Source organism: Schistocerca cancellata, chromosome 1 (assembly GCF_023864275.1).
Source record: "Schistocerca cancellata isolate TAMUIC-IGC-003103 chromosome 1, iqSchCanc2.1, whole genome shotgun sequence".
In the NCBI taxonomy this organism is placed as follows: Eukaryota; Metazoa; Arthropoda; class Insecta; order Orthoptera; family Acrididae; genus Schistocerca; species Schistocerca cancellata.
The window spans coordinates 1,068,682,251-1,068,695,426 of NC_064626.1; the positions used below are offsets into that span (position 1 = coordinate 1,068,682,251).

General features: G+C 45.4%; 1 protein-coding gene across 1 annotated transcript in view; it reads left to right on the forward strand.

Annotated features, from left to right (window-relative positions):
* The window catches only part of LOC126127459 (uncharacterized), a 591,491-nt gene that overhangs the window by 526,285 nt on the left and 52,030 nt on the right, over positions 1-13,176 (forward strand). Inside the window, exon 5 of the mRNA XM_049915146.1 lies at positions 11,968-12,146. Within this exon, the coding sequence (XP_049771103.1) occupies positions 11,968-12,146 (179 nt within the window). The remainder of the gene's footprint in view (positions 1-11,967; positions 12,147-13,176) is intronic.

The following is a 13,176-nucleotide window of genomic DNA, read 5'->3' on the forward strand; positions in this document are numbered from 1 at the left end:
ATACTGAGGTCTACATAAGGTCCCTTCGCGATGAAAAAAAAAATTAAGGTTTCAACTCAGTGCAGTGAAAAGAGACGACCAACTCACTCATCAAAACCTGTAGATCAACTATCTGTATACATAATTAAGTTTGTATGGAGCCCTCAGAGCGCGAGCTCTACTCGCTTTTGTCCAGTTTTTTATTCATTTTTGGCAAGATTGTGTGTCGTATATCGCAAACATCACCTACGAAGCAGTGACAATAACTATTCCTGCTCGAAGGATACTAGCTGTTCAGTGTGAGCTTTCAAGAGAATTCGTGTGCTGCTTACTGTAGTGAGGTGTGGAAGACAGTTTAGCGGTCCATAAGTTTCTGACATGTGCTGCATTTTTGACGATATAGCAGATCAGGCAAGTTGTAGTACTGCTGCAGCAACCCTTTACGCATTACCATAGCATGTTAATTAGGCAGAGGAAAGAACATTTCTTACTGAAAATGGTTTTTCCCGTCACGCAAAAGCGCTAAAAATAATCACATGGTCTCCTAGGACTGTAAGCACTTCTTGGTATCCAGCGACTTACGTAACTGTATTAGTACTCTGAGAACTTGCCAACGATAACATATAGAACACGTGACGGCTGTCGCCGCGACCACTGCTTAACCAGAATTATTTTCCGGGCGCATTGTTTGGTGCCGTGACACCGCACGGGGCCGTTTCAGACGCAGGAATCATGGATTCGATGTAGAAGTAAACTTTTTCTCGCACCTCCATCGTAATATGGAAAGACTGGGAGCGGCCTGCGGCTAAGGTGGGTTTCTTGTTTGTGCTTCACAGGCTTGATAATTTAGCAATGTTCCATGATACACCTGGATACGGAAGAACCATTTGTCGTGACGTACTATACTCCGTTCAGCATCAGAATAAACCTGATGTAAAGAAACACAAACGCGATGATTGGTCAGAAGCCGTAGCAAACGCACACTAGTTTTGTCAGGCTCTTGGAAGTAGGCCCTACTTACGTATTAGGTATATTGTTACTAACTAACGTTAAATAAAACTTTAAAATATTCAAATGTATTAACAGCCATCAACGTTTTTCTTAATCACGCTAAAGCTGTGTAGTTTTTATTTCAAAAGCCGGCCGGTGTGGCCGTGCGGTTAAAGGCGCTTCAGTCTGGAACCGCGTGACCGCTACGGTCGCAGGTTCGAATCCTGCCTCGGGCATGGATGTGTGTGATGTCCTTAGGTTAGTTAGGTTTAATTATTTCTAAGTTCTAGGCGACTAATGACCTCAGAAGTTGAGTAGCATAGTGCTCAGAGCCATTTGAACCATTTTTTTTTTAAATTTCAAAAATCGTGTACAGTCACAGCCTCTGCACTGTTGTGCTCTGATTGTCGCGCTGTCAGTGCGCAGTATGAAAATGGCTGAGGCTGCTTGCTCTTCCGAAGTGAAACACGCGTGTGGAACACGGTTAAAAAGTGCCGAAAGGTAGTTTGTTCTTAATGTTTTTCATAAATTAACAGAGATAATCGGCTTTGAAGTTCTGCGAGGAACTGTATTAGAAACTCTGCAGACACGTTCGACGTATAGCGGAACCCGTAGCGTGATAGATTGGTAACTATCTGCAATTTATGGTTCTCTGGTACTGATCTCGCCTGAATAATTTCAATTTGAAATACCTACATCTCATAATTGTAAAATTCATCATTATTTTTATGAATAATTCACGTCTCCTTGTTTCTAATTATATACTGCACACGAAATTCCTGTTTTCAGTTCACATATAAGCTCTTAATTATCGATATATTATGAAAGACTGTTACTAAAAGATGCTTAAATTAAGAAAATGTAACTGTTTAATTTTTCAAGGCAAAAATGAAAAACCAGGTACTCTTTATTTGGACATGGTTCCCGATGTGACGGATTACGACTGAATACATGAACACCTTGTAACGGAGTCCGAGGATCAAAGCTGCAAGTATGCTATTGAGCACAAACATATTACAATTAGTGTTTCACAGAGCCACCACCGTTCATTTGAAGGCACGCTTCAGCACGTCTCCTCATCGATGTCCTTACGCGTTCAAAAATCCCAGGAGTGTTCCGAATGCGTCGACAACTGTCCATGATGCATTACCAGAGTTCAGCGATACTATCAGCAGGGCTAGAATAATATAAATATTCCCACACACAACAATCCAACGGACTGAAGTCAGCGGACGTAAGAGGCCATGCTGTTGGCGAACCACGGCCGAAACACCTGGTGTCGAAGATTCGCACCACGTATTCCAGTAGAACTACGTGAAAGTGTGCCGGTGCATCATGCATGTACCTCATAAGCATCCTTTCACCGTAAGGAACATCATGCAGATTGTCGATTCGTTTGTGTTTCAGTAAGTCAGCAGGATAGGAAATGTGACCGTACCACGAAAAACAGCTGCCCAGACTAACGGCAAATCTTCCCTAATCTCCTGCCTGAGTGGTAAGGTGCGAGTTCCCATAAACTCGAACCTGTGTGCTGTGGATGTTCTTAATACTGCCTGGGGTAAAGCATGCTTTGTCTGTAAATAACACATTAACGAGAGACCTGTTAATCATTCGCACACTGCATAAGGGTCTATTGGTACGGGTGCACCTATTCCTCTTGTTATATGCTCCATTTGGTGGTGGGTGAAACGTGTTCATCAGCAGCAGTTCTTCTCGTAATTACGCTGGCCATTGCGTCCACTTGCTCTAATACACGCTCCTTCGTGGTGTCGACACTGTTCCTTGTCTACCTGCACGTTCATGCTGGGTTTAAATGAACAGGTCTCGCGCAGATGCTGATGGGATGTAGTGAACACTCTGCTGTCTGCCTGTTTCCTCTGTGGATATGCTTTGTCTTACAACCATGCTGCATCGTATGTACAGACATTAGCAGGCCATCACATGAAATGGATATCAGCCATTTCTTCACTTGAAAATCTGTGTGGAAATGCTTGAAATGCTACTCGTACAGATTGCATTTGCCTTTCACTTTGGGAGCTGTCACCTGGAACGTACATACATAAATGGTGTTATAACATTGCCATAACTGCACTTACGCGTGCGTCGTATCCGTAGATCTGTACCTATAATAGTCCCACACCCTTTAAGTTCATCTAGCGGTGCTCACTTTCAAAGTAAGGTCCATTTGCGTCCGCATATCACTGGATCCGTTCCTTCAAGTGGTCAAGGCCTTTCTGTATATCTTTCTCCGTGAGCTGCGTGGGATCTCCGCCGTTTTAGCATTGCAACGGATCGCAAGAACTTATTTGTAGTAAACTGCTCATCTACTGCCATTGAGTAGATCGATTTTGATATTTCTTACAGCCGTAGGACATGATTTAAGGTAATACGCCATGACGAGATAGTTTCCAAGTAATGCGAGGAGTCTCATTTTGTATTCAGGCAATACATTCTCGTACAGCCGTTCATTATGGAGCGATCGCCTCTAGTGGGTAACTGGTACCAGCGTACGTTTCCTTCGCGAGTTACACGTGCCACTCTATGCTGGACTGAGACCATTTCGCATGTAGGGTCTCTTGCCGTCGACCGACGACCACTTCTCCGTGCTCCGCCTAATGCGCCGTGGACTGTCAGTATGGAGGAACGTGATCCTCCCACCTCTCCCCCATCTTTAGTGTCGGCCCTAAAAATAGCTGTTGCTAGTCGTTTTCAGAGTAGCTCCTCACGAGGCTGACTGGACACCTTTTCGCCTCATCCACCAAGGGAGAAATTTTTGGTAGTACGAGGAGTCGAACTCGAGTTCAGAGCGTGACAGGCAAACATGTTGGTCACTCAGCCCCTAAGATTGGAAGTCGCTTCTTATTACTTGACTAACTGATTATGCGGTGTCACGTGGTTATTTTTGTGTCACCCCACTGTCACCCCCTACACAACGTGTTGGGGTGAAGTATCATGGCGAATGTAACCAAACACTCAATAACTAATAAGTCGCTAATATTAATCATATTTTGTTTCCAGCCTCAGCAGCTTCCTACGTTGACGTAAGTCTTACCCTCTATGTAAGTAGTATGTGGTTTGAGAACAAAGTTTGTTGTTGTTGGACACATATTATTGCTCCCCCCCCCCCCCACACACACACACACACACACGCCTAATGCGCCGTGGACTGTCAGTATGGAGGAACGTGATCCTCCCACCTCTCCCCCATCTTTAGTGTCATCAGGACTGTTACCATTCAGCTTAGCAGTCCGGAATACTACGGACAGAATACAAATATTTATCAGTCCCCTAGGAGTGATACACTATGTGATCAAAAGTATCCGGACACGTGGCTGGAAATGACTTAAAAGTTCGTGGCGCCCTCCATTGGTAATGCTGGAATTCAGCATGGTGTTGGCCCACCCTTAGCCTTGATGACAGCTTCTACTCTCACAAGCATACGTTCAGTTAGGTGCTGGGAGGTTTCTTGGGGAATTGCAGCCCTTTCTTCACGGAGTGCTGCTTTGAGAGGTATCGATGTCGGTCGGTGAGGCCTGGCACGAAGTCGGCGTTCCAAAACATCCCAAAGGTGTTCTACAGGATTCAGATCAGGACTCTGTGCAGGCCAGTCCATTACAGGGATGTTATTGTTGTGTAACCACTCCGCCACAGGCCGCACATTGTGAATAGGTGTTCGATCGTGTTGAAAGCTGCAATCGCCATCCCCCAATTGCTCTTCAACAGTGGGAAACAAGAAGGTGCTTAAAACATCAATGTAGGCCTATGCTGTGATAGTGCCACGCAAAGAAACAAGGGATGCTAGCCCCCTCCACGAAAAACACGACCACACCATAACACTATCGCCTCCGAATTTTACTGTTGGCACTACGAACACTGGCAGATGACGTTCACCGGGCATTCTCCATACCGATACCCTGCCGTCGGATCGCCACATTCCGTACCGAGATTCGTCATTCCATACAACGTTTTTCCACTGTTCAATCGTCCAGTGTTTACGCTTCTTGCACAAAGCGAGGCGTTGTTTGGCATTTACTGGCATGATGTGTGGCTTATGAGCAGCCGCTCGACCATGAAATCAAAGTATTTCACCTCCCGCCTAACTGTCATAGTACTTGCAGTGGATCCTGATGCAGTTTGGAATTCCTGTATGATGGTCTGGATAGATGTCTGTCTATTACACATTACGACCCTCTTCAACTGTCGGCGGTCTCTGTCAGTCAACAGACGAGGTCGGCCTGTACCCTATTGTGCTGTACGTGTCTCTTAACGTATCCACTTCACTATCACATCGGAAACAGTGGACCTAGGGGTGTTAAGGAGTGTGGAAATATCGCGTACAGACGTATTACACAAGTGACACCCAATCACCTGATCACGTTCAAAGTCCATGAGTTCTACGGAGCGCCCCATTCTGCCCTCTCATGATGTCTAATGACTACTGAGGTCGCTGATATGGAGTACCTGGCAGTAGGTGGCAGCACAATGCACCTAATATGAAAAACGTATGTTTTTGGGGGTGTCTTGATACTTCCGCATACTTTTGATCAGATAGTGTATGTCATCGAAACTTGACAGTCAACGTACCAACATGGAACACTCAGGATCCAATACCAGTATTGTTGTTTCAGATAGTTTTCAGATGTAATGTCCTTCCAAATCTGTCTCCTAAAGGTACTCTGTTTATCACCCGCTCCTAATTGTCCCCCTCCCTTAGATTGTTTTTGAGACAGCAAATAATGCTCATATCACGTTTGCTTGAAATTTCTCTAGACGCCCTTGAGTGATGCTTGCATGTCATCATTTCTCCCTCCAAACAACCGCCACTGTCCGTCCGCGTTCATAGCATTTTTTACATAGATAGTTTATTATTCTTGCCAGAAGCTTAAGTACAAAAACCACTAAAATGAAATTACAGTATCACACTGTGATGACCAGCACGACTCGGGGCAGAATTGGCAACAGAGCAAGTGGGCCATGGTTTATCCTTCTTCGTAGTGGTGCCTAGTTTTTGGAGATAACATCTGGATCTCTCGGCTCTAGAGCATAACGATTGAGAGCACACCATTCAGTCAACTTCTCTTAGTGGTCAAGAGGGCGTTCTTAAGATGGTTGGGTTCACCTTTAGATTCCAAGTCATATGCGTACAAAGTTTGGCAGAAATTTCTTCTAGCGTTCTAGAGTTATACTGCACATACAACCTCCCCGGGCGTTAATTATCAACTGGCACTAAGACCATACACAAAGAGTTTCAAAGTATTTACATCACGTCATAGATGACGACTTCTGTTGCGTGGTGCATTTGGGCTATACGGCATCTGATTTTTTCTCAGGACTGGAAACACAGAAGCATGAAGCATGCGGTTTGTTTTGAAATGCGCGCATTCATTCTGAATGCATGACAGAGGTGGCAGCAATGTACAACACACACAACTCCAGTGGCAGATACTAGAGTGAGGACTACTTTTGATACTTAAAATGACGAAGTTTTCAGTACAAGAACAGCGTATAATCATTCGTTTTCTCCATTTGCGTGGTGTGACACCAAATGAAATTAATCGCCAGTTGAGTGAGACACGGTGTCATAGATATACCTAAAGTTTGTTCGTGGGTGCGTCAGTCTAAAGAAGACAACAAACCAAGACAGCCTCGGCCTTGCCCCATTTTGTCTGATGACATCAGAGAGAGAGAGAGAGAGAGAGAGAGAGAGAGAGAGAGAGGGGGGGGGTATATGTTATTTTGGGGGCTCGCCGAATGATGGATTACATTCCATCCAAAGTTGGCATTTCCGTGTGATCTATGCAGACAAACCTGCATGAAGACCTGAAAATGTGATGTCTCCTCCAGGTGGTTGCCACAAATGCTGACGTACGGCTTTCTGCCAAGCAATGTTGTCGCGTTATTATGGCAGGAATGGGACTGTCCTTTCATCGATTGTGACCTGAAACGAAGCGCGAGTCAGTTAAATGAAGAAACACAGACACACCGCCACAAAAAAGAAAAGAAAAAAAAAATTCGCGTTGTCGCCAGGGCTGAAAAAAAGACGGTAGTCATGTTCTGGGACATAGCGTTCCAAAGGGCACTGTGGTGAGAGGTGCATCCTGAGAAGATGTTTCGAAGTACAACAGGCTGTATATGTCCCATGACAACAAAGATATCCCGGAAAAATCCGAAAACTTTTTTCATCCGGGAAATACCCGCGAATTTTTTACGCTTCCTCAGAAATTTTTCATTATTTTAGTTTTCAGTTAAATTTCTGTAATTTTTACTGGCAAGAACTGATACTCTAACAAAGAATTTGACTTTAGCCCGCTACTGCAGAATAATATTGCAACAATAAAACACAAGCGAGGGAATAACACGAAAATGAAACTCTAGTTGCAAAGAAAACGCGCTATGTACAAGAAAACACATGTAGATGCTCCTTTCAGCACTGCGTATAAAACGGCCGGAAAAGACTGCCCGTGTGTCCTTTCACCACGGCTAAGCGTCAGCACGTCGGGCGAACGCGACGCTGCGGTTTCTTCATAACAACTTCGACACGATTACTTATGCTCCACGCTCACTTTGCCTGGTTCCTACCGACTTCCGACTGTTTCCAACGATGAAAGACATTCTCATTCTCCAGTGCCGCCACTGAATCAGCGGTTTTTCCAGTGGTCAAACAAGTGTCCTAAAGCAGCATTCATAGCGGCCATGGAATAGTGGCGTCGACGTTGTAAAAAAATGTGTACTGCTGCAGGGAGATTACATCAAGAAGTGAAGCAAATATCACAGTTTTCGCGTAATTATTCTGTGAGGAAAAAGAATAGGTGTTATATTCTGAATGCACCTCGTAGATGTAAAATGTTCACTGGCACTTCACGACCACTTCTAGGCATCGTTTAATTTTCATCAGGTCTGAGACGACGAGAGTTCACCGAACTCGATGGATTTACTAACAAGGTGAACTGCTTATCACCTACCGCAGTAAACTGATGGAGGTATTTCGAACAAGAAAACATGAAGACTAAGTGCCACTGAGCGGAGAAAGATATTTTAGAAGCGAGTAAGAAATTTTTAATTTTGCTCAGTCTACCGTCTTTCACGCGGAGCAGATGACTGGATCATAGGCAACACGCATTGCAAACGCGCGCCGCAGAATGCTTAGGCCGTGCCGCCTCTGAGGTGCGTAGCCATAGAGTATGTATATCTATGGAGTAAGCATATCCTACTGCGCATGTTCTCAACATCAAACCGGGCTAGTCACGTGATTTTGGGACGGTGCTGCTTGTCTACAATTTGCGGCAATAGCGAAATTTAAAGATAATACTTACTAAAGATGATACGTATTTGCCTTGTTTTATATACATTTGTTTTATGTATGTTGTTGCATGTTTGATTATTGAAGATTACGTGTATTCACCTTGTATTATATGCGTTGTTGCACTTTTGAGTATTAGAGTAACATCTATGATACAGTATTATCTTTACTACGAATGTAAAGAAGTATGTGAAAGGAGGACCTGTTACTTTTCATGCATAACTGTGAATGTCAAATTGATATGAGGCGCTTTATATATTGAAAAAATCGAGGCACGGCATTATAGTATTGTGTTGCTGAGATAATTTTTGCGACTTCATGACTAAGTGTTTACGAAACAAGTGCTTCATAAATTTGCAAGTGTGTTTGAGTAAACTGCCAGTCAGTGTATGCATATTGGTGCCATGTTCATATGCAGACAAAATTTGTACGTGATGGGTAATTTCCTCCAATTTATGCGGGTTCCCAAACCCTTGTGTGTATGTAATATTTTTGCGAGAAACAAGTTTCTTATACAGTGTCATTGTAAAGTACTTAATGAGAACAGAGATTCCACAATATGAACAAGTGCAATAGAAAACTTAAAAAAACTATTGCTGGCTTTACTTCCTATCTCTTTACCGAAAAAAAGTAAATAAACTATAAAATGAGTTATGATACTGTGGCGAAAAAGCACAAAATGAATCGCTCTTCACATCTTTCAGCTAACTTCAGTTCCTGCTATGAAATTGTTAAAATCACTGTTAAACGCGTAATCAAAGTTTCACGGTGGCTCTGAAGGTGATACAGCCTTAGCAGCGAAGTAGTAAGACTAAAAATATGGTAAGCGCTACACGGATTAAAATGCGCCGTCCCAAAATCACGTGACCTGAGATGCAGATGTTGCGGGCAGAACTGTTGTTCTACACATCCGAATGCTCACTGCATAAGTATTCATACTCTGGGTATAATCAGCACAAAAGAACACCTAGAGAGAAGTGTTAGTGAACACTTTGTCCCCAACAAATGTTTCCTATGACGTGATCTATCAGCGCTAGTCTTTGAAACATCATGCATATTCAGAGTTCCGTCAAATTGCTCAAGAGGTATCGTGGACACACACACACACACACACACACACACACACACACACACACACACACACACACACACGACGAGTCAAAACATTATGACCACCTGCTTAGTAGCTCGTTGGACCATCTTTGTAACGCAACATATCATTGATTCTACAGTTCATTGGGCAGATTTGTGGAGCTGTGTGGCACCAGGTGGCACCAGGTCTCTACGCACAAGTGACGTAATTCCCGTAAATAACTGTCCTCTGTCCGTAGCTGGTGGCTAGCGTTGCTGCCTCTGGATGCGGGGTCTCTGGTTCGATTCCCGGCCGGGTTTGGAATTTTCTCTGCCAGGGGACTGGGTCTTCGTGTTGTCCTAATCATTTCATCATCATCTTCATCATTCGTGACAGCGGCTAGATTGAGCTGTGAAAAACATTGGAGTGTGTAAAAATTGGGACTTTGTACGGGCGCTGATGACTGCGCAGTTGGGCCCCACAAACCAGTCATCATCAACTGGCCTCAGATTTGTGTACGCGATTATGGCGCTCGATAGCGACCCAGATGGTAACCATCGGATTAACATGAGCCGAATTTGGTGGCCAAGACACTAACGTTACATCACTATCATGCTCCTCGAATCACTGTAGCACGACTCTGGCTTCGAGACACGGACAGTTATACTGCTGAAAGATGACATCGTCTTCAGGGAAGACATCAATCACGAAGGGGCGCCAGATCCTGTGCAAGCGCAGGAGAATGCACATCGTAGCGCAATACTACTCCCACCAGCCTGCGTCTGGAACGCTGTGGACGTTTCGAGGAACCGTTCGCCTGGATGACGGCATTTGTGGAGACGTTCATCGACCTGGTGTAGCAAAAGAGTGATTAATTTGACGAGCGGTCACGGTTCCACTGATATGCCGTCCAGTCACGATGATCCCGAGCCCACTACAATCGTAACTGATGCCGTTGGACCAACATGTAAACACGTAGGGGGTCTTCTTGAACATAGTGTTCAACATCGATTGCTGAATGGTGTGCTCTGAAACACGTGTGCGTCCACAGGCATTGTGCTTTTTCGCCATCTATGCTACTTTACAGAGCAGACAAGCCTCCAAACCCCACATTATGTGTGTGTGCACGTCCAACCACTGAGCAGCTAGTGGTAATTTCCCTGCCCTTTTACTGCTTTCTGTAGATACTCACGACAGTACCACTTGAACATTCGACCAGCTTCGTCGTTTTTGAGATAGCCGTTCACAGGGTCTACGTAATAATACACACATCAAAAAAAACTTTTGCATCATCTTGGTTCCGAGAGTTCCGGAACCTGTACAGAAAGCTGGAACAGAGATCAACTTAAACATCATTTCCGCCCTTTTTATTGTTCATGAAAACCATACATTACATATTGTACCACCATACAGTGAGAGTTCAGAGGTGGTGGTCCAGATTGCTGTACACACTGGTACCTCTAATGCCCAGCAGCACGTCATCTAGCATTGATGGATGCCTGTATTGGCGTGGCATACTATCCACAAGTTCATCAAGACACGGTTGGTCCAGATTGTCCCACTCAAGGGCGAATCGGCGTAGATCCCTCAGAGTAGTTGATGGGTCATGTCATCCATAAACAGCCCTTTTCAATCTGTCCCAGGCATGCTCGACAGGCTTCATGTATGGAGAACATGCCGGCCACTCTAGTCGAGCGATGTCGTTGTCCTGAAGGAAGTCATTCACAAGATGTGCACGATGAAGGCGCGAATTGTCGTCCATGAAGACGAATGCCTCGCCAATATGCTGCCGATATGGTTGCACTATCGGTCGAAATATGGCATTCACGTATCGTACAGCAGTTACGGCGCCTTCCATGACCGCAAGCAGCGCACGTCGGCCCCACATAATGCCACCCCAAAACAGCAGGGAACCTCCACCTTGCTGCACTGGCTGGACATTGTGTCTAAGGCGTTCAGCCTGGCCGGGTGCCTCCAAACACGTGTCCGACGATTGTCTGGTTGAAGGCATATGCGACACTCATCGGCGATCACAACGTAATGCCAGTCCTGAGCGGTCCATTCGGTGTGTTTTAGGGTCCATCTGTACCGCGCTGCATGGTGTCGTGGTTGCAAAGACGGACCTCGCCATGGACGTCGGGAGTGAAGTTGCGCATCATGCAGCCTATTACGCTGAGTTTGAGTCGTAACACGACCTCGTATGACTGCACGAAAAGCATTGTTCAAATGGTGGCGTTGCTGCCAGGGTTGCTTATCTCAGTGGATTTCTCCATATGCAGCCAGTATCTTCCGTCTCTGCTCAGCTTAAACGCCACCAGGCGGCATGCAACGCCGCGGTGGGCAGTGATCGTAATGTTTCGGCTTATCAGTGTAGGTGTACAATACTACTCTGATTTCGTGTCATAGAAAAGGGAAGACGGAAGACTGACTTGGAACTGAATTGTTTTGGTAAAACGTTACGGTAAAATTTCACACTTTGGTTATTATTATTATTATTGGTAGTAGTAGTAGTAGTAGTAGTAGTAGTAGTAAAACACACTCTCTCTCTCTCTCTCTCTCTCTCTCTCTCTCTCTCTCTCTCTCTCTCGTTATTTGCACAAATGTCACGGTTGCTATGGGGTTGTAGGAGGCAGCGACGGAGCGTCGAGCGGCGCGACGCATCGGAAGCAGCCCAAGAGCGGCGACGGCAGCGGCACGAGCAGTGCGGGCAGCAGCGCCGTACAAGACTCTGGCTTCGGCACCGAGACCTCCTCCAGCAAGGCCGCCTCCGCAACCACCGTGCTCCCTGCCGCGCACCACCACCAGGTAACCCAGCCGCATGCTGCTGCAGTCTCGCTAAAACTGCCTGTCACTTCACGCTTAGCGCCTTGCAAGTTAAGTCCGATTGCGCTGTCAAAGTTCTTTGATCATTGTTGTTGTTGTTGTGGTCTTCAGTTCTGAGACTGGTTTGATGCAGCTCTCCATGCTACTCTATCCTGTGCAAGCGTCTTCATCTCCCAGTACCTACTGCAGCCTACATCCTTCTGAATCTGCTTAGTGTATTCATCTCTTGGTCTCCCTCTACGATTTTTACCCTCCACGCTGCCCTCCAGTACTAAATTGGTGATCCCTTGATGCCTCAGAACATGTCCTACCAACCGATCCCTTCTTCTAGTCAAATTGTGCCACAAACTCCTCTTCTCCCCAATTCTATTCAATACCTCCTCATTAGTTATGTGATCTATCCATCTAATCTTCAGCATTCTTCTGTAGCACCACATTTCGAAAGTTTCTATTCTCTTCTTGTCCAAACTATTTATCGTCCTTGTTTCACTTCCATACATGGCTACACTCCATACAAATACTTTCAGAAATGACTTCCTGACACTTGAATCTATACTCGATGTTAACAAATTTCTCTTCTTCAGAAACGCCTTCCTTGCCATTGCCAGTCTACATTTTATATCCTCTCTACTAGAGAGCTGCAACGCTCAATGTTTGACCGGTCACATCTCGCCTGTTGACGGGGGGACCGAGCCGCTCGTGTCCGGCCCCACACGACTCGGCTCGGCCACGTACTCGCCCCATGTCTGTTGTCCGGATTCCGGACACACGGCTAACCGAGCATGACCGGTCACCGCTGACGTCTCACCTCGCCTCGCCCCGGCTCGCTGCACTGTACTGTACTGTACAAATCCAACGCCACTCTGTCTCTCAAAAATGGTTCAAATGGCTCTGAGCACTATGGGAGTTAACTTCTTAGGTCATCAGTCCCCTAGAACTTAGAACTACTTAAACCTAACTAACCTAACGACATGAAACACATCCATGCCCGAGGCAGGATTCGAACCTGCGA